This window comes from Caloenas nicobarica, chromosome 5 (genome assembly GCF_036013445.1).
Source record: "Caloenas nicobarica isolate bCalNic1 chromosome 5, bCalNic1.hap1, whole genome shotgun sequence".
In the NCBI taxonomy this organism is placed as follows: Eukaryota; Metazoa; Chordata; class Aves; order Columbiformes; family Columbidae; genus Caloenas; species Caloenas nicobarica.
This window is the reverse complement of record NC_088249.1, coordinates 67,846,118-67,868,738: the sequence shown is the minus strand read 5'-3', so window position 1 is coordinate 67,868,738 and position 22,621 is coordinate 67,846,118. Positions and strand designations below refer to the sequence as shown.

The window sequence follows — 22,621 nt, the reverse complement described above, 5'->3', positions numbered from 1 at the left end:
AGGGGCCAAACTGTGTCATTCTTTGCATGAGAAATATGCAGACTCAGCTGAAACAATAAGCACACCCATGCAGCTCCCTGCCTCAGTTTCCCCATCAGTTGTGAGCTGTCTTTGGCATTTCTGAGGCAATCAGTGCTCCTTCTCTCCCGTCTCTCCTCCCACACAAGGTTTTCTTTCCCCAGGGATGGAGGGACTCCAGCTCTTCTGCAGCAGCTGGCTCCTTTGTACTCTTTCTAAAATGATGAGTTTCTTTTACAGCTGCTTTAAAGGCTAAACATCCATCTGCCCCTTGCTCCCCAGCCAGCCTCCTCAAATAGGCAAAGTTTCCAGGTTTCTGCTGCTTTAATCTCTCTATAAATGCAAGGCTCAGTTTGAGGCCGCAGAGATTCGTTAGGTACGCGGGAACAGGCTGCAGCGGGGATGAGCTGCCCTGGGAGGCTGGGCAGAGCCGGCAGGGACCGGGATCCCGACTTTCTCACATCCAGCCCCTGGGGCAGGCAAATCACTGGAATAAAAGTCCTCTTTTCCAGCCTGCGCTGGACCTGACAGCACTGACAATTTCTCGAACGCCTGACCTGGCATTTTGTGCTGCGATTTTCTTCTTTGTGTTTCAGTTTTGCTTGGCAATGCAGAATGGCAGCACGATAATCTCAGCCCCACATGCTCCCTGGCCCTGTAGCGGTTCAGCAGGGAGGGGAATATGGGGAAATGTCAGCTCCTCTGGGTGCGAGGAGGGGTCTTTGGCCCAAATCTGAAAAAGTACCTGAAGCTTGGTCTGTCTTGGAAAGAAACGGGACCATACAGGGCCCTTCTGTGCCTCTGCCTGGGGAGGAGAGGGACCTGTGGGAATGTGTTCCTTTTTCTTGCTTTTCTAATACATCCCTTACTTTCTGACTTTGTTTTTTCCTACATCGGTTTGATTCAGGACCCCAGAAACCAACCTCTCCTGTTTTGCTGACCTTTCCTAGGCAGTTCTTACATGTCTGGGTGGGCACAGGGTCAGGCACTGACTCCCCTGCCAGGAGTCCTTGCTTAATCCTTAACTTAATTCCTGCGTCTGTGCCTTTGCAGGCAGAGGAGAGGAGAACAGCAGAGAAGAGGAGATCAGACAGTGACAGAGGCCCAGAAAGTGAGCACAGCCGCAAGGTGAGCGGGGCTCTGCGTCTCTTTGGGGGAACCCTTGTCTTGGAAGAGGAAACCAGTAGGATGTGCCTCCCTATCTGTGAGAGTTGCATAAGTCCTAAAGGAAGCAGCAGCATGCTCTGATGTGATCCCCACTGCTCATCCCTTTTGTCATCCAAAGCTTTGCTGAGCAGCTGGAAAGAGGTGGCAGGGGACTTGCCCATCACACCTTGTCGTGGCTGTTTTAAGTCCCTAGCAGCACAGCAGGGGTGTTACAAAGGGTAACATGTTCACCCCTGTGGCAGCACAGCCCTAGCTGGTTTTTCTCCCAGAAACATTTGCTTGTGGATTGAAAGGCTCAGGCTGTATTAGCTACAGCTCCTCAGCAGAAGCTGAATAGGATGGAGGTAAATTAAAGCACTGGCCTTCCCACTGACTGTTTAATGCAAAACCTGGAGGACGTGCTGGCTCCCCCAAGCCTGCAGATGCTCTTAATTAATGGAGCACAAATTGAATAGCCCCACCTCAGTGTGATTCATTAGGAGGACACAGATGGGCTCTTAAACATTAATTCCGGCTGAGTTCCCCAGAGCAGAAAAGGGGAGCACGACAGCCTTGTGGTCCAGCTAACCACAGCTCCACTGCAACTGAGGTGAGCCCCTGGCCAGGGACTGCCTCTGCAGGTCCCACAGCCGCCTCTGCATCCTTTTGGCTTCCCCTTTGTTCCCAGTCAAGGTAACTGCCCAGGGCGTTTCCCTTCTCCCTGCTCTCACTAGCCCCGTGCTGGTCCGCTCTCGTGTGCTTCTCGGTGGGTGCTTCAGGACTTGCCTTTTGGCAGACCTCGTCCCTCCTGTTTTGGGGATGCAGTCTCAGGTCCCCCAGCAATGAGTGGAGGAGCAATTACTGCCACCCCATCTCTGGCCCATGTGGGTGGTCTCCTTGGTAACAGGGTTTTCAGTCGCTCCTTCCCTACTGCTCTGTTTTTATCAGCAGTGCAGGGCTGAGGAGCTAATTCCCGTTTGGGGATGGGGTGAGGGTGGCTGGCACGGGAGGGCACGTGTATGAAGTGAAGAATTAGCCACTGGTAATTAGTACCCCAGGGCTGATATTCACTATGCAGTGTTGCTTGACAACACATCATGGCCAGTCGGCTCCTGTTTCCACCAGGTCTATTAACCTGAAAGGTGGGTTACCCACCTCTCCCTCTTCATATGCTCCAGCAGCTCTGAGCCAACTTTTCATTGAGCTTTAAGTTTTTGAACAGTGGCAGCCCTTAACTCGTCCATCATGAGGAGGAGTGATAAACCAAGAGGCTGAAGGCAATGAAGGTGGAGAGCCCCTTTGGTCCAAGGATGCTGCTCTTGGCAGTCACAACACCGTGTGCCCTGGGCGGAGGGTTGGCTGTGGGCTCCCCTGGGTGCCTGATGGTCACAGCAGGCTGGCTTCCTTCCTGACCTCAGTGTGAAGGATTTCACAGGCATAACTTAGGTTTAAATGTCCCAAAGTCTTCAGGTAGGAGAATTCATTAGCCCAATGCATCTTCTATGAGAGTTCAACCTGTCACATTCTGTTGGGAGACGTTGCAGGCACTCCAGGAACTAGCTCTATCTCATAAATAAACCTTAGCAAAGTGCGTCTTCCTGGAAAAATTAAGAACATTTGGTTTTAAAACCTTCAGGTGAGCAGGAACGCAGCAGGTGAAAGCCACTGTCTAATTTATGCCTGCAGTTACAGTGACTGCAAGTACAAATGGGGTGAATCAATTCTCTGGCCATTTGCACACAGAATTACAGGTGCATGCTTTAAAAGCTTGTAATCAGCTACTGAATATCTAGAATGAAAAAATACATCTTATGACAGCCCCTTCACAGATCAGGAGCTTGAAGACCACTACAAGAACCAAAGAAACCTTGTGGTTCAGGTTAGGGGAACAGCAGTGAAGCCCCATCTCCTTAAGGCAAGAGGAGTGTATCCAGATGGTAAAATCCAGGGCTTTAAGTAATAACAATTTTAATCCTTAAAAATGTATCGCTATTCATATAATGGAACAGCTTTTCAGAAATATGTTGCCACAAATCGTCATTACCATTGTTGAATATCCCTGGGAGGGAATGGTTGCTTGTTCTGATTTGGCTATGGCTTTACCATGTGGCTCCAGGTAAGCCATGTAACTTCTTCCTGCCTCAGTTTCCCTCTCTGTAAAGTCCACAAGCCCTGGGACCGGTATGTTTAGGCTATGGGTAACGCAGAGCCCTTCCATGTGCACATCGCTTTGGAGAGAGAAGTGAACCTTGCTCCAAGTTGTTTTCAAATATTACTGAGCATTTCTGGTGGTGACAGTACAAAGTACACTGAGTGTAGCTGGTTTCAGACATTTTTATTAACAAGAAGCAATTTTGCCTCCACTAGGATGGTGGAAAGTCAGTCCAGAAGAGCCCTGGAGACCTGAGTTTCCCCATGACGGGACGGGAGCGCTCGGAGTACATCCGCTGGAAGAGGGAGCGAGATCAGATTGACCTGGAACGACTGGCACGTCACAAGAACGCGAAGGGCGAGTGGCGACGGGCTTGGGATGTGGAGAAGTCGGAGCACATGTAGGTCCTCCACCGCCCTGGGGTGGTTTGTCTGCAGCAGGCCATCTAAAGGCAGCGATGAGGTCTTGTGCAGATATTTATTGCTCATCGAATCCCATGCTGTCATGTGCCACTCCCTGACCAAATCCCCATCGCTGTCTCTTTCTCCTCCTGAGGGATGGAACCCGATACGTAGATTTTCAGTCACTGAGACCCCGATAATTAGAGGTGAATTGACTTAAATGGGTGCTGAGTGTTGCTGGCAAGGCAGCTCTGAGCCCTCCTGTTCTCCCGTGTATCAATTTTTGAGAAAAGCCATAAAACGAAACAAGCAGGATTGAAAACCAACCAAACGAGTCTGATCCAAAGGTCTCATCTGAGATGACAGGTCTGAAGTTACTTCGGATTGTGTTTAGAAGCTTGGGAAGCTGCATTTGAGCCTTGTGCAGTTACACTACAGGCATCTCTAGGCTTCATGGATGTTCATAGAATTAACTATATACACATATATATATATAGGTACTGATGTAAAGGTTTTAGAGGTTCTCCTTTGGGGTAGAATTGCCTCACAGCCTCATTTCCCCTGGTTAGTGCGTGTAGTTTCAGCTCCTGCTGATAAACCTGCACAGATTTGCCAGTGGGCAGGTGCAGAAGGGCGGAAGGCTGGAGCCTGTGTCACCCTGAGGGCTCCTGCCCACGCTTTTGCACACTGGAGGGGAACGGTCAGGTCTGACAATGCCTGTTTTTAACCTGCAGGTTTGAAGAGGACTTTGTTAAGGATGGGGAGCCAGCCTTGGATAATCCCAGCAATAAGAAAGGTTGGCAAGGGACACCTAGACTCTGTCCTGATGCTAGTGAATGCTGATCGTGTGAATCCCAGTGCCACAGCAGCTGCCGTGGCTGTCAGCTGTGAAACTGCTTTCCTGGGCAAACGCCTCTGAGTGCAGTGTTGGGGTCTCAGCCCTCTCTGCTTTGCAGAGTGCTCAGGGGATGGGATTTGAGTGGCTGGGTGCTAGCGCTTTTTACCTTCCCAGGGAGAGCAGTGGCTTCTGTGACCTTGTATGACACAGTACGGAGGCTCAGTGCTGCCTCCTTCCCCAAACGCTGGTTTAAGAGGCAATCCTATTCCAGAGCACATTATCTCTGATCCCCGTGGCACATGCTGGCTTCTTTACTGGGCATAAGTCCGTCGTGCCTCCTGTTTCTCAGGAGATGGACTGGCAGAACAAAGCTTTCCCTTGTGACACCCTGTTTGAACGTCAGGCTTTCTGCTGTGTGCCCATCACAGAACCTCACTCACTTCCATGCATGCTTTGCTTTGTCCTTTCAGGGGGAAGAAACGCAAGGAAATTCCACCACAAGTCCTTTCCTCCGAATGGGAGAGGTGAGTAAACCCCAGGACTCAGTCGTGTCACCCCACTAAATGTCAGCACCTCTGCTATGCCCTCATGGAGAGAGCTCTCGCCAGGCAGTCCCGCAGGTTTGGAGCACCTCTTGGGGCCGTACCGCGTGGCTGCTCTCATAGCTGCGTGTACGGTCTGTGCTGTGCGGCAAGGGAGAACAAGAACAAGCCTTCCAGGAACAGCACAAGGGAGGCTGTATCCAAGGAATAAGATTTAATGTTATAACTGGAATGTAGAATGAAAAATGCAGAAGAAATAGCCCTAAATTATCAGTTTGTATTTATGACTTTGGGAAATACACATATAGTATGCACCCAGCTTCAGAGGCTTCCCCCTCCAGGGGTACTTCCCAGTGACACAAGGGGGTTGGCCCCTTCAGTGGCCCAGCAGCTGGTTCTGCCTGCTCTTGCATGGCCTTTCCAACCTGTCTTCCAGGTGGAGGACAGCACGGAGTGAATGTGAGCGATCCTGGGCCGAAAGCAGTACCAGCCACGAGCAGCCGAGCCAAAGGGAAGGACAGACTGACGGGCAGAGCCAGGAGGTGAGGAGGCTGGCAGCCGTGCCACCAACTGTTGGTTGCGATGTGCGTGTCCAGGGCTCATTCCCTGCCTGATTGTGAAGAGGGACAGACAAAAAGAGATTTTATTCCCTAGTGGCGTCTTCTCAGATGAGTTGCCATTGGCTAGGACCATGGGGTCAGTGGTACCTGTGGGGTGCACCATTGCTGTATGGACCTGCTGCATCAACGCTGCGGAACAGCCCGGGGGTCAGGGTTACTCTGTGACCATGGCTGGGTAGCGCTGGCATGTGCCCCAGCCGGTGTTTGAACGTGTCTTATCTGACTGCCAGGCCCTGCTGATACAGAGGAGCAGCCTCCAAAGATAGTTCCCAACTGAACCAATAGTAATTAGGATTGATACTGTGGTATAAACGTCTTTTCTTCTTAAATGCTTCTTCTGGAAGATCCCTAACCTGATGAGGAGGGAAGTGGCCTGCTCTGCCGGCTGTGGGCAGCACGCAGCAATATAGTAACTTGCACAGAAGTAATTTCAGAATATGAGCACAACTAAGTGCATTTTACAGGTTCGCCCACATCCTCCCAGGGCCCCCCCTCCCCTGCTGCTCTCCATAATTAAATTCAGTGCAGTCTCCAGTTTCCTGGAGCCACACTGACGGTTTAATAACAGCGATTGTCTTCGCGGCACTGCCATGCCCTTTAGCAGGCAACAGAAGGATGAAGAGTTGATTACGTACACCAAGCTTCTCCATTTATCCAGGCACAAAAGCGTTCCAGCAGCATTTAATGTTTGCGTTCTTGAACCACCCAGGTCAGTTCTGGCCGTGCAGTTAAAGAGTTGCACAAACAGATTTGTGCTTCATGGGGGTACTCGCCACGTTACCCAGAGCAGCGAGTCAGTGGGAGCTCGGGGGGTGCTGGCTGTGAGCTGGCTGAGATGCAGCGTGTTGGGCAGGGCCGTGTGTGCAGGATCCTGCGCTGGCAGGACAGGTGTAGGTCTCGTATGCAGAGCCTGCTGCTGTGATAAGCCTGGAGAATTTTCAATTTTGCTTTTGTTTCCAGTGACTGTACTTTGAGGAAATGCACCTGAGCAGCCATAACTCATCTTGTTATGCTGCGGATTGGGAATCTACTCAAAGCATAACGATGGGTTGTCTTTTGTCTTCCTAAGCCTTGTTAGTTAATCATACTTTTAAAAATTAAATTTAATTCTGGTAAATGGATGAAGAATAGGTTAAACAGCAGGCAAATAATCAAGTTAGCTTGGTTTCTAAGTTACATTCCACCTCTTTCAATTCTTCAGCTCCATCCCTGATGAAATGTACTTGGGAAAGAAAAGCTGCTGAGCTGTGCTTGTTCCCCCAGGATGGGCACGCCAGGGGATTTGCTTTATGTGGTACTTTCTGTAAATACCTGAGACAGCTGCAGGCTGAACGTTGCTGTTCAAAACTCTGAAAGACGCAGTGATTTACCCACAGTTCTGACCTACCAGGGCCGGCCCAAACCCCCAGACCGCAACACCTGGTGTGGTTCTGCCTCTGAGGTTTGCCACTGAAATTTGGTTATTCGTGATAATAAAAAGGACAGGGAGCTGGCCAGAGAGGCAGAAATAAAATGTAAAAAGTGACAGGGCAGAGAGGGAAGAATTAAAAAAGCAGGGACAGGAAGCTGGCCAGAGGGAGATAAGAATAAAATTTAAAAAGGGACAGACTACAAGGCGGTGAGGGAAGAACTAAAAACACAGGAATTGCTTCAACAGCTGCACTGGAGAGAAACAGAAGGAAAAAATATATCCACCTGATCCTATAAAGCACAGGTAGCTGTTGGGCAGACTCTACTACCCCCACACTAATTGTAAGACTTTTTAATAGCCACAAATGACCTGTCTTCAGGTTGTCATCCTTTCTAAAAGCCAGTACTTCTTACAGAATACAGCTTTCCTGAAATCACACACCAGTTTTGGGCTAAACTGGGTTCAGGGGGAAGGCCACTGGTGCAGCATTGCTGTCTGTACTTCCCTCTGAACTTAACCGGATCAGTTGTTATCAGTTGTCTGGGTCTCCTCCAAGCTAATCACAGAACACTGTTTCCTGAGACACTTTTCCTTTGGACTTTGATCCATCTGTTCCTTTAAAATCTACATCCAGTGCCATCCCCTCTGCTTTGAGAAGGGTTCACAGAGCAGTTTATTGCTGCAGAGCAGATTGTGTCTCATTGCGGGAGAGATGCTCAGTGCTCCCAAGGGCTGGAAGAAATTGCACAGAACAAGCAGCTTTCGGTTTTGTCAGTGTTTGCGGGAACATGAGTTATACCCACTGCAAAGATAATTTTCTTCCTTTCTCTCTCCTTCCTACAGGAGTCTTTTTTTTTCCCTGCACTTCAGGGCCTGGGGAGGTGGGAAGGAGCTGAGGAGGTTTTTCCTGGGGTCTCCATGTGCTGGTACATCTGGTTTATTCTGGTCACGTCTTCTGCTGTTGGCCATGCCCACCTTGTCTCACCATGAGAGCTCAGCACCACCCAGCTGCTCTGTCCTGCCAGAATCTCTTCAGAATAGCTCTCCTTCTGCCCATCCAGCTCACCTCAGGGACTTCATTTTCCTTATCTCCTCTTCACTGCATCTTCTGGGTCCTCTGATCTAGAGGGGATCCTGTGACTCCCTGGTCATGCCATCTTGTCTCTGAGGCTGGAAGAGCATCCTTAGCTCCACTGCTTCCCTTTGGGAAGAGCCACTTCTGAAGCTTTTCCTCTCATTTCAAACCTCAGCTCAGGGAGCCTTTGAGGTGCTGACTCTTCCTTACCTTCACTTGGATCTGCCTTTATCACTTAGAGACTCCCCTCCCGTTTAAGTCCAGGCAGCCCCAAGGGCAGTGATCAGACCCATTTGGGGTACCTCATGGTGGCTTCTAGCAGCGCTTTACCCCAGGAAGGATTTGGAGCCAAGTTCCTATATGAGTGTCTGTCATGGACAGCACTAACGTGCTAGGGAATGTGCTGCGTGTTTTCCTTGCTTGTTAGTGATGAATAACACACTCGGTGTGAGCAGTAATGATGGGGAGGAGGAACATGTTGGGTGGAGATGCTGAATATTTCAGCATTGCTGTCTGGCTAGTTTTGGCTGTCCTTAGACCTGTGGGGTGTCTGTGCTGGGCCGGCTCTGCAGGAGCTGGGCCATGGTAGAGCAGGCAGAGAAACCTGCCGGCAGCAGGAGTCCCTCTGGTCTGCTGTCTGTCCCACCAGCATTGCCGCTGAGCACAGAGGGGAGCTGGTCCCAAGGGCACCCACGCTGACACGTAGCACTGGGTATGATCAGCTCTACAGCCGGACTTTTTTCTACCTGTACCTGGCTCTACACTCTGAGAGAGCCTTGAAGTGCTTGCAAATGCAATTTGCCTCTGCCCTGAGGACTTTGCTAGATAAAAAGACAGCGTGAAGCAGCTTAGTGTGATTGTACGGTGGAGCCTGTGATGGTAATTCCTACACGATTTTCACGAGGGCATGTGGGGTCACTGTAACGCATTTGCCTCTGGAAATGCCTGACTCTACAGTCACCTTAGTGTGCATTTTCAGTTTTTGTGTCTTGGCCCAATTTTGCCAGATGAAGAGGCCAGTAAACCCAGCAGAGTCTATCTAGAGAAGAATTAAATCTCACACACGTTTGCACATGTGTTTTAAGAGTATGGGGTAGGGAGAAATATGTATATAATATACTTGTGTATATATGTAAAAAGTTTGTGTGTGATATAACTCGCCAGGCATACACCTAAGAAGGTCAGGGTTACCAAGACCCCTCCCTGCCCATAGCACTGCATGGGCAAATTCCCATTTATATTCAGCCTTGCAAATTCAAACAAGCAAAAGAAAGCAGCTCGTCATGCAGCCCTTAACCAAGCTGTGGCCCTCTTTGGCACAGGATGTTGTAGCTGCTGCAAATTTATTATGAGGTCGAAATGCACTTACACAAATCCTTGGACGAGACTGTCTACTGAGCATGACTCAACACGGAGATACCATCTCTCAGGAAATCCCGGAGCTGCACACTTCTGGAAGCTGGATAGGGTACGGGGGGAGTGTTAAACGCACTTGCCCTCTTTCCAAACTCTGCCCTAGGCATCTGCTAGTGATGCTGAAGGGGGAAGAGAGCCTGGGCAGGCTGGACCTTCAGACTGATCCTGATGGCAGTTCTTGCAGTCAGCTCACATATGTCCATGTCTCCAATCTCCCAAGGTATTTCAAAGCAATTTTATCCTTCACTGTCTGCATCTGCCGTTGTGGACATCTGGGACCCTTGGGCACTGTCAGGCAAGCAGGACAAGACTGTGGCAGACATCACCATGAGCAACGTGTATATCTTATTAGTCTAACGACAACTCTCTGTTCTGGCAATTGGATTTTATGTTTTCATTACATTCAGAATTACAACCACCAGTTCATTAAGATGTAGTGGTCTCAGATAAGTGTCTCTGGATGGGCTGAGTGCTTTGCAGGTGCCAAAAGGAACTGGACCAGTTCTGTCTGCCCCTTTATCTCTTGTTACCCAGTCAAGGGGCTCAGACAAGGAATGCATGGACCTGGGAGAAATTCCTACCCAGGTGGCAGGCAGGGAGAGTGGCTTTGCCATATGAGAACTTGAAGGTCTAAATTCTGGTTTGTTGTGGGGTTTTTTGTTTTTGTTTTGTTATTTAATTGTTGTGTTGGGTTTTTTTTCCCTTGACAGATGGGATGCAAAAGAAGGCGAGGATATGTCTTTTCCGAAGGATGACCTTGACAGCCAGGTGAGTTCATGAGTTCAAGGCTGACTGCTGATTTTTCTCAGAACATGCATGGTCAGGAAGGTTGGATGCTCTCAGCCAGTGCAGAGCTGGGGTAAATGAACCCCTCGTTAGCACTCTGCAGATGGCAGGATGTGAGAGCAGCTTTGCTTGTTGCATTGGCCCTCTGTCAGCACAACCACCCCACTTATTCTGGTCCCTGAACGCTTCTCCACCAACGTCCTTTTACACCCTTTAATGGCCTCTGCAAATTTTTCCTCAAGTTTTGAGAGCCATGATAGACAAGGAATACCATATACTGGTATTTTAATAAGCTGAACTAAATATTTCCTTCTTTTCTCAGAGGAGCCTGAGAAAGAACAGAGGCGATGAGGGGGTGGAAGAGGACTGCACAGCTGAGCTGGAGGAGAAGGTGAAACAGCCAAGCCTCCAAGACCATGGGGCCTCCTCATCACAAAGGCTACAGAGCGGAAAGGTCCAGTCTGCCCACGACGGCCAGAAGGAGGAGCAGCGAGGAGTGAAGGGCTGCAGCACGGACATGTCTGTGACCAGCACAGGTGACTCGGAGCCAGGGCCTGAGCTGAGCAAGGACAGTGTTGGGGAAGAAGCCAGTGGGAAGCCTGGCACTGCTGACATCTCCCAGGAGCAGGAGAGCGCTAACAGCACGGCTTCTGTGCAAACCACCAGGTGTGGCAGTGAGGAGACCTTGTCATTGCCTGTGGGAGAAAATTTAGATGCAGCTGGCTTAGAGAAAAACACAGCTTCAGAACAGGAGTCTACTGAGGACTCTTTAAACAGCCCCGGAGGAAAGCTGGACACAGCAGCAGGAGATGGACTGGATGCAGATCAAGGACAACTGGTGAGAAAAAGAGGGGAGGAGGTGACCCAAGACGCTGCCCTTCAGGGGCAGACACTTGCACTGAAAGGAGGTGAAGATGCTGGAGGCACTGAACACAGAGGAGAGCCTTTGCCCCCAGGGAAAGCCAGCTCTGACCAGACTGGTGTATCTGAGCAGGACATGGTGAAGTCACAGCCCAGGGAAGGGAACCAGCCTGAGGACTGCAAGGACAAGGACAGTGGGGTCACTCTCAACTAGTGAAGATTGCACCGGCTTGCCTGAGACAGAAGGTGAGTTCCTGACCCCTCTCCCATGGTGTGTTTGTTATCCCATTAATGCACTCAGCTCTAGTACAGGTCCACAACTCCCATTTTCTGTATCCATTACGGCATCACACCAGAAAACTATCCAGAAATGTGCCTGAACAGTGATATGGGTCCCTCAGGTAGTTTAAATCTGTGCATCACAAAGACCTGCCCTAGAGTGGATGGGGAAACAACTGCAAGTCAGGAAAACTTGGACAGAAAACTGGACTGCTGAGTCTGGTTGATGACATACATTAGTTAGGGCACAAACTGAAACTGTTCTGGGAAGGGAGAACCTCAGAAAGGATAGTGGGATTAATTTATTTCTGTCTCCAGGGTGATCACAACTAGAATAACTTGAGGTCAGCACAGACCCTTTCCCAAAACACTTGCAAAGCTGTAGAGGCCCAGCTCGTGGACAGTAGTTTGAAGGGCGACTGCACTTTGAATTGTATGGGTAGTAACACTAATGTGAAGTCAGCGCATAAATACAAAAGGTGAGACGGTTGCTGTTGAAAAGGCCTGTTGACCAGACAGAAAGGAGGAAGAACAGATCTGGTTATGTAGCAATGCTCCAGGTTTTACTCAAGCAAAGAAGTTTCTTCGAGAAAGGCAAATGCAGAACGAGAAAGGCCAGGAGAAAGAACAAAGTATGACAGGCAGAAAAATAAGGTAGAAATTAGGAGGAAGGAGCAAGGAGAGAGTGTAGGGGCTCTTGGGCAGTTACCTTTGCAAGAGATGTTTTTTCCAGGCACTGTCAGACAGAGGTCAGGGTGTCACACCCGCAGATCAGACGGGTAAGTTGGGATGTGATCCTACCACCGGGTTCGGCAGTCAGGTTGTAATTCATTCCAGTTAACTCAGGCTGAGCACAGAGGCACCCAGCTGAAGATCTGGGCTTTGTTTCTCTTTGAAGGAGAGGTGAGCGCTTCCAGAACACAATCCAGCTTGTCTATCACCTGAATCACTCTCAGGATACTCCTGGTTCTAGCCTTCAAGTAGAGAGGCAGCAGCGATATTCCATGAGTGGGCACTTGAGGCAATTAGCTGCTCAAAGGCAATTAGCTGCTCAAAGCCAGGCAGGCAGATCGCCCCACCGGGTACCTTTCCCTGGTTTCAGCAGGGTTTTCTCCAGACCCCAACCCAGCAGCTTGTCACCGAGTATTGCTCAGTAGTCATCCCAAAGGCATAAGTGAGCTTAGGGATGATGTGGTTAAGCTGCTAACAAAAGACTTTCACTATATTCCAATACTATACAAAAGGCTTGAAGAAGCGCAAGTGTTACAGCTATTTAAAAAAAGACAAAACACCAAGAACCAGCAGGAGCTGGTTCTGTGCTTGAACTAAAATTCCTTCAAGTGAAGGAAATTAATTCCAACAGCATTTATGAAAATGTTAAGAGACCCTTGGATGCACATAGCAGGAGTTTGCTGTCTAGGCCGTGCCTCTCCAGTCTACCAAAAATGCCCCCAAAGTAGAGGATGAAGGAATTAATGACTACTTTTCTCACTCAGGATAACTTTAATTAGACACCGACTAAGAGGAAACAATAAATTACAGTAGCCCGTTTTCATCTCAGCAGTGGAGATTCCTATGGTTTGCTAATCGGGCCCTGAGTCCACTTGAGCGTGGCTCTTCACTCCATCACTCCTCGCTGCATTCATTACTGCAGGCTCAATTATAAACATCGTTTTATGTCTTGGAGAACAGAAGGTGACTTAACCTGGTGTTTGCACTTAAGCGCTCGCATACCCGCTTGGCTAAGCCAGAGCTTGAGGCCAGTGTTGCTCTCTGGAAGTATTTATTGCTTGGGAAACACCAAGTGTAGTGATGCTGGGGGAAAATGAGTGTTTAACTGGTGTCCCAGTTACCCTCTACCATTTCATCCTGCCTGCCTTCCGATCTCTCTCCTTCCTATCTGCAATGCTTGTTTTCCATGATCATGCCCCTCCAAGAGAGCGTGTTCCTGCCTCACTTGCCTCTCTTTCCCAAGCAGTTTAAGCTCAGTTTCCAGGTGTGCCTAAACTATGTGCTCGGCATCAGAGACGGCTGGCAGGGCACCCGCAGCGGCGCCGGGCTGAGCTGGAGCAGCACTTTGTGTCCCCCATCCCAGCAATGGGTTTCTCCTGGTGTTTCTTTTCATTCCATCAACTGCAAGAGCACTTGGGGACTGGGCGCGTGAGTGCTGCTTGGCTGTGATGAAGGTCTAGGGCGTCATTGTCACCTCCTATCTGCTCAAGTCACCAGAAAGCAATTTGGCCTCTCCCTTTGCACCACTGACAGGCTGTTGTCAGGGCTGGCTTTCCCAAATACAATCATTTGCAGACAGAGTGAATTCTGCCATGATTTATTTGTAGTGGGGAGAAGAGCCAAGAGGCAGACGGACCTGTCTTTAACTGTCTGCTCCATGTGTCCAATTTGTCAGGAACTTCCCTTGGCAGGCAGAAAAAATGCACGACCTGGGTTTCTGTAGCACTGGCTCAGCACAAGCAGAGCGGTTCATCTGCGTGGCTGACAGCAGGGCTCCCAGGAGCGACAAACAGCGACGATTACAACAATAGCCACCAAATAAGTTGTCAGCATGTTTGGAGCGAAAAGGTCTCGTGTCTATTCCTGCTGTTGCTTTGAAGTCCCCAAATCAACGTGGCAGGCTGCACAATGACACAGATGGCAGTCAGAAAGAACCACCGGCTGGCGACACTCGCTTCCCTTCTTCCTCGGCTTCTGTCTCCTAGCGCTCTGCAGACAGAGTAGTTGTAGACCATGCTCTGTATAAAAAGCTGCAAAGCTCTATTTTCATGTAGTTCTCCCTGAAGTGTTATTTCACAGCAATTCTTTGGAACCAGATGCCTCAGAATTGCCCTATTTGAGGTGCGTTTGAATCCTTGGCAGGATTTTCCTATTTGGTTTTTTTGGCTTATTGAGCCAGCTGACTCCTGGTGATGCTTCAGGGCAAGGACTGACTGAAGTGCAACCCGTAGGAAACCAGCAAAGCCGTTGCGTGTGGCCCACACAGGGACTTCAGTGGTGTGGCCATCCTGGAGGGAAACATCAGGACAACCGCTGGAGTCCCTTTGTGAGTGTAACCACATGTGACAAGCTAATGATCGTGCCTTTTCAGCCTGGCTAATCAAAAGCGCAGCATTATCAGGCAGAGCTAGGTTGAGCAAGAACCAGGAAAAGAGCATCACTCAGGGAGCTAGGAGAGCAATAAGATCAAGCATTAAACAAAGAGCTGCGCTTCTTTGTTAGAATGCAAAATTCAAAGTTCTATTTATTCCTTTTGTGTCTAGTACCATGAATTCAGGTGCCCAAACCACCTGAATTCTTTTCTGCCTCTCACGGCTGGTGTATAGTCTTTAAGGAACAGGCAGTCCTGAGTGAATGGCCCGTAATCCAGTTGAAGAGGCGGTGGGCTGGGAGCTCGTGTATACTTTTGAACAGTAGATGCTTACAAGGAACTGCAGATGCCTGTTCCTGACTGTGGAGCTGGCATCAGGGCAACACAATGACAAATTCTCCGCTGCAGCAGGGGAGGGAGGGGGCGTTTCTCACCCTGCGGTGCGCGAACAACAGTAACACAAGTTCTCTGTGGATGAAGGATTTATGCGGCAAGGTAAATGGGTTGTTGTTGGGCGAGCCTGCGGGAGGTACCGGGCAGCTCTGGCTTGGTAAATCCAGACCAGCTGGAAAGCTTTGCGCTGTTCTGTGTCCATGGAACAAGTGGCCAGGGAATGACCTGGAGTGCCTGGTAGAAAACATGAGCCAAGTCTGTGCTGAGAATCTAAATTATACAGAGTTTGAACGACTACTGTATTGGAGGACAGAGAGCTCATAGCAATAAAGGAAGATGATTATTGTAACTGGAACCCATGTGAGATATGACCAGCATAAAGGAGAAGCATCTGGAGGGATGCACCGTCATGGGCTATCAAAACTGGTTAAGAATTCCCTGCCAGCAGGTAGCAGGTAACTTCCCAATGAAATTATTTTTTTTCCTGTGAAAAAATACAGATTTGACAAATGCCTTGCATGTACCAGAAGTGTGTCTGCTCCAACACTTCATATTTTATAAAACGCAAACTGGAGCCCTCGTTAAACCTTTTCAAAACAGAAAATTTTAATGTTATGTTTTTAAATACTGGTGATTCAGTTTCGATACGGTGCAAGTTTTGGAAAATCGGCTTTGAAACAGATGCTATGATTTTGCAAAATACAACCTATCGACTCCAAAGGGAATGTAAAAAAAAAAAAAAAAAAAACCAACTTTTTAACAGAATGACTTTTTTTTTTTAATATTGTGGAATTTCCATGAAGTGGAAAATCCTGTGACAGGGTCACTTCACCTGACGCCAGGGCCATGCCCTCTGTTCATGGATCTCAGGCAGCCCAGAGCACGGCAGAGAACAAATGTCGGCAATGGGCGATAACACCGTGTTCTGCACCTGCCCTGCTCCTGGGCTCGGGGGGGCCCCGTCCCCCCACGTTAACGGCCAGATCTCCCTCCCCACCGCAGATGCTGCTCATCCATCCCTGCGCAACAGCAGCTCCTTGCAGCAAGCGGCCACCATGTGGGTTTCACAGCTTCCACTGCTGATGTCTATTTATGGCACTAAAAATCTCCATCACCTTCAAATCAGTTGGAGATGCTGTGCAGAGAGTGTGGTAGGGCTTTTATCCTTCGCTTCAAATAACAAGGAATAAATATTTACCCGAAGTGCAGGGCTGGAATCCCTGGAGAATGTCCAGCAAGTCCCAGAGAAGTAAACGATACACAAAAAACACAGAAGCTTTTCCCTGAATTCTCTTGAGAAAATTAATCTTAACATCTTTAGAGAAAATGCAGCTGGGGGTAGATTTCCAGAGCAGCTCCAGGGATCTGACCTCGTGGGTCGGGCTGACGTCAGCGGGAGCGGGGCCGGCAGGGCCTGTGCGCGGCAGAGGACGGCAGAGGTCGGCTTTCTGATGCAAACCGGCACTAAAGGTTGGTGCGGGAAGCGGGACAAGCAGAAACCAACATTTCCCAGTGCAGTTACAGAGCTGCCGAAGAACACACCAGCTTCCTCAAGGTTCAAGAGACGAGGACGTCCCATCTGCTGTTATGTCTGGAAGTTGGCCCAGGATCGGCAGGCTGAGGTCCCAAGGGCTTGACTTGAGCAGCGTGGGTCTCGCTGGCCCTTCCAGCCGCCCACACCACCTCCCGGACCGACCGTCACACGACGGGTGTTTCAGATTCCCAGAGCATCGTGTACCACCAGGGCAGAGAGCTGAGCATCCTCGTGCAGAACTGGGAGCGCTATGGCTAAATACAGGGATCGATGCAGTGATGTTCATGCTATGGAGTGACGGAAACCTCTCCCAGGGCACAACATGGGAAAATACTGTTAACATTGGAAAACACGGGGATTATGTGACAGTGGTTCAAGAGAATTGTACTTGGGCTGAAGAAACCCAGGGAAGGACTCCAGGGAATGGTTGTTTAGTCTAGTGAGATGAAGGCAGAAAGTGCTGGAGTTGTGATCTCTGTAAATACAGCAGGGTAGCAAACAGCAGTGAAGAAACATTCAAGCCAGAAAACTCTGGTGCAAGAGTCAATGTATTGAAGAAGACCCTGAATAAATAGGGGAAGATGAGGGCAAGGTGGCTGCCTGGAGGAGAGGACTTGGAAGCGTGCCGTGTCGGGGCAGGGCTCGCTGCCCCCGGGCTGGCCCGCCCAGCGTGCTTTGGCAGGGACTGGCTAATGTGGTGCTTGCGGCAGCGACAGGATGAGTTTGATGGCAAGTTGTGTATGGCCCTGTCAAAGTTGAGGACCGCTGCAAAGGAGATGCTTTCACTGACACCCCAAAAATGAGCGTACACTTCCCATATGGAAATGTAGGCTCTTTGCTCCTAAATCTCTCTGGCACTTTGCAAGAGTTTCTGTCTCTTCTTTAGTTTGGTGGGGTGACTTGAGGAGACAAGGAACTATTAGAAGCAGTTGACACTTTGACTTCACTTGCTCTTCACCGGAGCACCTTTGTTTCCTTATGGCTACTTACTGCAGCTTAACAAGTCTGAACATAATGTAGGGCTCTGCCAGTCAAGCCATCACCATTCTAAATGTTGAAAACGGAGCTGCTCTTGTCACCTCCAGTCGTTGCTGTTACTGCCAGGCTGGCAGCAGGGAGCACGTGCCCACGCCGCAGCACCTGCGTGAAGCCTCTTCGTGCCAGCCCCAGGGGAAAGGGAGGTGAACGTCCCACGTTGTCACCTGCCACGCAAGGGGCACAGGGACGTCCTCCTCTTGCCAGCTCTGCCCTTGAGAACAGGCCCCAGAGAGTGACAATATCTTCAGCCACTCCAACAGGAATCCACACAGACTCTCTTTACATACTTAACCTCAGCAAGAGTTGCAGTGATAATTTTTCTACCATTGGCAAATCTAGACAGGATTAGAAATCTTTTTTCCCCTTAAAGAAATCAATTGTAATTCAAATGGGAATTAAATCAGGGATGTCCAATGGCTTGTTCTAGGTAGAAGATGACTCTTGATCTTACTGGTCTTTTTTCTGGCCTAACAGTGTATGTTGGAACAGCAGATATATAGATAGATATATATCTCTCTCTCTCTCCATTTTTTAAAAGCTAAGTGAGAAAATCTGGTATGATTGTGTCTAACAGATGGTCCTTACGCGTCATGTCTGAGTTTGCCTTGTGGTATTTCACGGGACTGAGTGCCCACTAAGAACAAAATTGTCTCTGGGAACTGTGGACCAGCCCCAGGAGAGACCCAGCAGAATGACATCACTCATGCACAGGAAGGCGTCTGTATTGAAAGGATAATATTGTAAAAATAGGAAAGAGAATTGTCTACCAGCACTAATAGCACAAGGCTGTCAAAGAGATTTGAAACCATTAGTAATAAAATAGATCAACAATAAACAGAGCTGGCTCTGCAGTCAGTTCAGACTTGTAAAAGAGATTTTTAAAAATATTTGGACCACCAAGCACAATTCTGAAAATCTGCTTCCCGGCCCTTCCCAGGAGCGCTACATCCAGAATTGTGCTGCTGCAGCCCAAGCACCCCGGCAGTGGGAGACATACAGGACAGTGAAAAACAACCCCAGCAACAGTCCTACAATCTCAGCTGTACATAGCATTGATTATTTCAGTGCCGTGGCTATGATTTCAGTGCAGTTCCTTATTAGATATCTGTGTACATGTCCTTAAATGATTCATTTAGAGGTCTCCTTTTTATGCAAGCCAAGCTTACCATCGCCTCTCCTGCCTTCATGGTGTTTCATCTGTTTTTCTTTTAATGTGTCCCCTCTGCCCTTCCTTGTGAGCTTTTGGTGCTGAAATCTGCATCAGCCGAAGGCAGATCTGGGGATTTAAACATGGATGCAGGAAAATGCCAGCTCAGCAATTCTCAGCAGCTCCCAAGCATCTGGCAGCTGCAGGATAAAAAAATGCCAACCAACTAACAACAACCACCCAACTGCGAAGTCTGCCTTTTGCAATTAAAATCAAGGTATCTGGGTGTGAAGGCAGCTACAGGACAGAAGGCTCCAGGCTGGGGTTTGTGTTTTCAGGCTGATCCACAAGTGCTGCAGCCCAGCACAAGTTTCACAAGAGAGGCAGCAAAGCCCTGCCCCACATCAGCCCCTCTTGGTGCTCCAGGTGCTGCCCAAGCACACACGAACCCCTGTAGAGATTGCTGTTCTTGAGAAAAAAGGACTAACGTAGTTTTATCTAACCCAGAGGGGGACTGGGAGCGTGTTTCATCCAGCCTGGCGCCCCCAGCTCCTCCCTGGGCTGCGGAGCCCCGTTGTTCCCGTGGGATCTGGCAGGTGGGTGCTGGGGCCCCCAGCAGCCCCAGCCGCACAGGAAGGTCAGGTTGAAACTCAGCCAACGCTTTTAATTTACTGCTCAGCAGTTCCCCGCGGACTGACAATCCCGCTGCTGTCTCTGCTCTTGTTTCACAGGACACCGTGCTGAAGGCGGTGGATGAGAAGAGGAGCACGAGCTTGTCCTCGCTCTTTGACCTTCTATGAAATCAGCTTTCAGCACCTGCCCTGTGCCCTTCAGCACCCACTCACAACACGTGGGGTCCCCCGTCACCACCACCCCTGCTCAGTTTTGGCATCGCCCTTTCCTCTCCGTGTGCCAAAGGACAGGGAAGGCTACACACACTCCCGACCTACAAAGAAAATACCGCCACTTATCTTTTGTATTTATTTTGCCTATATTGCAGCTGTGTGGCAAGCCAATGAAATGTCTACTGGATGCACTTTATTTTATTTAATAACTAATTCTGTTTAAAGTTAAGGTTTAGGTTTCTGGGCACCCCCCCAGAGGCCGGCAGGGAAGCGGCTGTGCTGGGAGGACGGCAGCGGCCGTGCGAGCTCTCCCTCGCTACCAACGGAGCTTTAGGAGACAGGGTGAGAGGCGTTACGTTGTAATTGGGTAGGAGGATGAATAAGTAGTGTTCAGAGCAGCTCTTGTGCTAGGGGTTTGTAGGTGGTCGAGGTGCTGGCAGAGGTGGACGGCGGTTGTGTGGGCTGCGGGGCACAGAGGGACGAGTGTTCTTGAGGTACACTGTGGGGGGCAGGTGCTCACGTCCCCCCCAGCGTCTCCTCTGCGCACAGCTTGCTTTCCTCCTCTGGTTAGGTGTGTAGGGCACAAACAGCTGCATCAGCACATCGGGAGTGGGGCTTTTTTCTAAGGAAGGTGGCTGCTTGTTTGAGCAGGTATGCACGCACCTCAGCAAAACACTCGCCCACTTTGTAAAGCCAGGACGGCTACAGTAGCTGGAGACACGTGGAGCTCTGTGTGCCAAGCCGGGCAAGGAGGAGGACAGCACAAATGCAATAATCTTCCTTCTCCACTACCCTGCCCGAAGGAGTTGGCAGCAGGACCCAGGCCCAACGGGAGCTGAGGGTCTAAGGCTTCCTATCAAATGCTTTCACCTTCCTGGTTGTGCCTTTCGTAGCCTTGTGCTTGAATAAGACGGCAGCAGTTCCCCTGGAAGCTGCCATACAGACATTTTGACTTGGCCTTAAAAGAAACCTTCCAAATCAATAACCTGGATGAGCACTTACAAGCATAAATGCGCAAGAATCGCAGCTGCTTGGATTTCCAGCAGCTAAGAGACTCACAGCAGACTAGGACCTACCTGAAACAGGGCTGCAGAGTAAGGAAAAAGCAGGGACAAGGAATAACACAACAGAATTTCCGGCTTGTGAATGACAGAGCAGAGAGGATATCAGGCTCGCTTTGAAGCGTTGCTCTACAACTTAATGCAGGAGCAAACGTACATGCAGACACGTATGCATTGAGACTTGCTGGATTTCACTGTGGGATGTGTTTGCTATCCAAAACAGCAGACTGCCTTGGTGAGACGGTTGGCATGTGTGGACTGAAATACTGTATTCTGTTCTAATAAACTAATATTTGCACAGATAAACATTTTGGTTTTCCACGTAACTTAGATCCAAAAGCACCCATCTCATGGACAAGCCTGGGAACTTCCTCTACATCCCAAGCTCAGGAGAATTTACTGGCCTCAGACCAGGTATTATCAAGAAACAGAGTGTGCAGCTTTCATGTGTTATCAGTAGAAACATCATCACCCCTCCAAAAATCAGACTGGGTTTACTTGGACTTACTCAACAGTTAAAAGAATAGATAGATAATAGCCAGATTATAAAACTGCTCCAGGTTCTGGAGATTCTCCATCAGTGTTAAAAGCTGATTATCTGACTGGCTCAAAAACCTGCTTACAATGGTTTCATTCTTTAATTTATTATTATTTTTTACATCGGGTGTCTGAGCTCCGTCTTGCCGCAGTCAGCCCGCGTCGTTCCCAGCACACAGCAGGAGCTGCCTTGCCTCGCGGTCCGTGCACGATACAGTCTCAGATCAAGAACTTGTTGCATGTCGGCAGCCGTTGGGCACACAGCCAGGCAGACAAACTTTTACGTTGCCCCTGGTCCAGCACTTATTCATAGAGATAAAAAATTTTTAAAAACCTGCAATTGTCACTGTATCTTACCACCCTAGACTCGATCTGGAAAGGAAAACCATCACTTTTCCCCCATTCCCTCTGTGTTCTCCTGCAAATCCACGTAACTTTGCACTTAGTGATGCCTAGGAAGGACTGAGTCTGTACCAAGCTCCAGGGAAGGGACTACACAGATAGTGCCTGCTCTAAGTGTAACTTTTTCCTGCTCATTAACACTTTGCTCGAATGCGTTTGGGGTGGTGCCTGGATTGCAATTTTTCAGAAAACTGTGGCTAGCTGTTTCTTCTTTACAGTGAGAGCAAAGGCTGAAAAGTTGAAAAATCTGATGTAGAGGGATTATTTATATGAAATAAAAGTTGTGATGCGGGAAAAGCTCTCAGTGTTTCTCAGTCCCACATGTAGAGTTTTCTGAACTGAATCAATAATCTCTGCTTTTTAGAGCAACCGCTCCAATTCAGATTGCTTACCCCTTAGGAAAGCGCTTAACGTGTGTGCTAAGTCACCCAAGAAGCTGGCGGCAGCGACGGCAGCCTGCGTTGGAACTCAAGACTGGTTCAGAGAGACATGGGAGCCTCTTCATCACAAAGTCATCTGCCTGCAGAGGTCCCTGTTCCCTCCCAGCAGCGGCTGGGAGCGCAGGGATTTTGTCAAAGTTATTCTGGCTCTTGCAGACACCAGGAAAGCAGCAGCGACTCTCGGGCACAACACCTTGTTCTGTAAACCAAAAAAGCAGTTTGCTGCCAGACACTCTGCTAGTCGGCACAATTTGCCATCAATTTCAACACAGCGACTCCGTACCTAAAATTCATATCGAAATTGATTTCGGAATAGTGAATTAACTCTTGCATAAAGAGATCAATTTAAAAAACCTCAGGCCAAGGACAAAAATACATCTGGATAAAGTTGGAGATACTTGAGTTTCCAAAGCTTTACCAAGGCAATTACTGCAGGAGGCAACAACGTCAAATCTTAACAGCAGTTCCAGCTCTCGGTTCCTATCTCAGCGAGCCCAATGCCTCCAGCAGAAGTGTTCCGCACAGATTACTACCAAGTAAAGCCCTGTACAGAGTCTAGAAGCAGAACTAACAGAA

The 22,621-nt window shown here is 49.2% G+C and overlaps 1 protein-coding gene across 2 annotated transcripts in view; it reads left to right on the top strand.

Annotated features, from left to right (window-relative positions):
• Window positions 1-21,892, top strand: part of CCDC9B (coiled-coil domain containing 9B) — a 45,251-nt gene extending 23,359 nt beyond the window's left edge. For both annotated transcript variants that reach the window (XM_065636711.1, XM_065636712.1), the window contains 8 exons: window positions 1,072-1,146; window positions 3,532-3,716; window positions 4,452-4,513; window positions 5,026-5,079; window positions 5,534-5,639; window positions 10,330-10,387; window positions 10,728-11,512; window positions 19,492-21,892. In XM_065636711.1, the coding sequence (XP_065492783.1) occupies window positions 1,072-1,146; window positions 3,532-3,716; window positions 4,452-4,513; window positions 5,026-5,079; window positions 5,534-5,639; window positions 10,330-10,387; window positions 10,728-11,480 (1,293 nt within the window). In that variant the 3' untranslated portion in view covers window positions 11,481-11,512; window positions 19,492-21,892. The remainder of the gene's footprint in view (window positions 1-1,071; window positions 1,147-3,531; window positions 3,717-4,451; window positions 4,514-5,025; window positions 5,080-5,533; window positions 5,640-10,329; window positions 10,388-10,727; window positions 11,513-19,491) is intronic.
• Window positions 21,893-22,621: the final 729 nt, after the last annotated feature.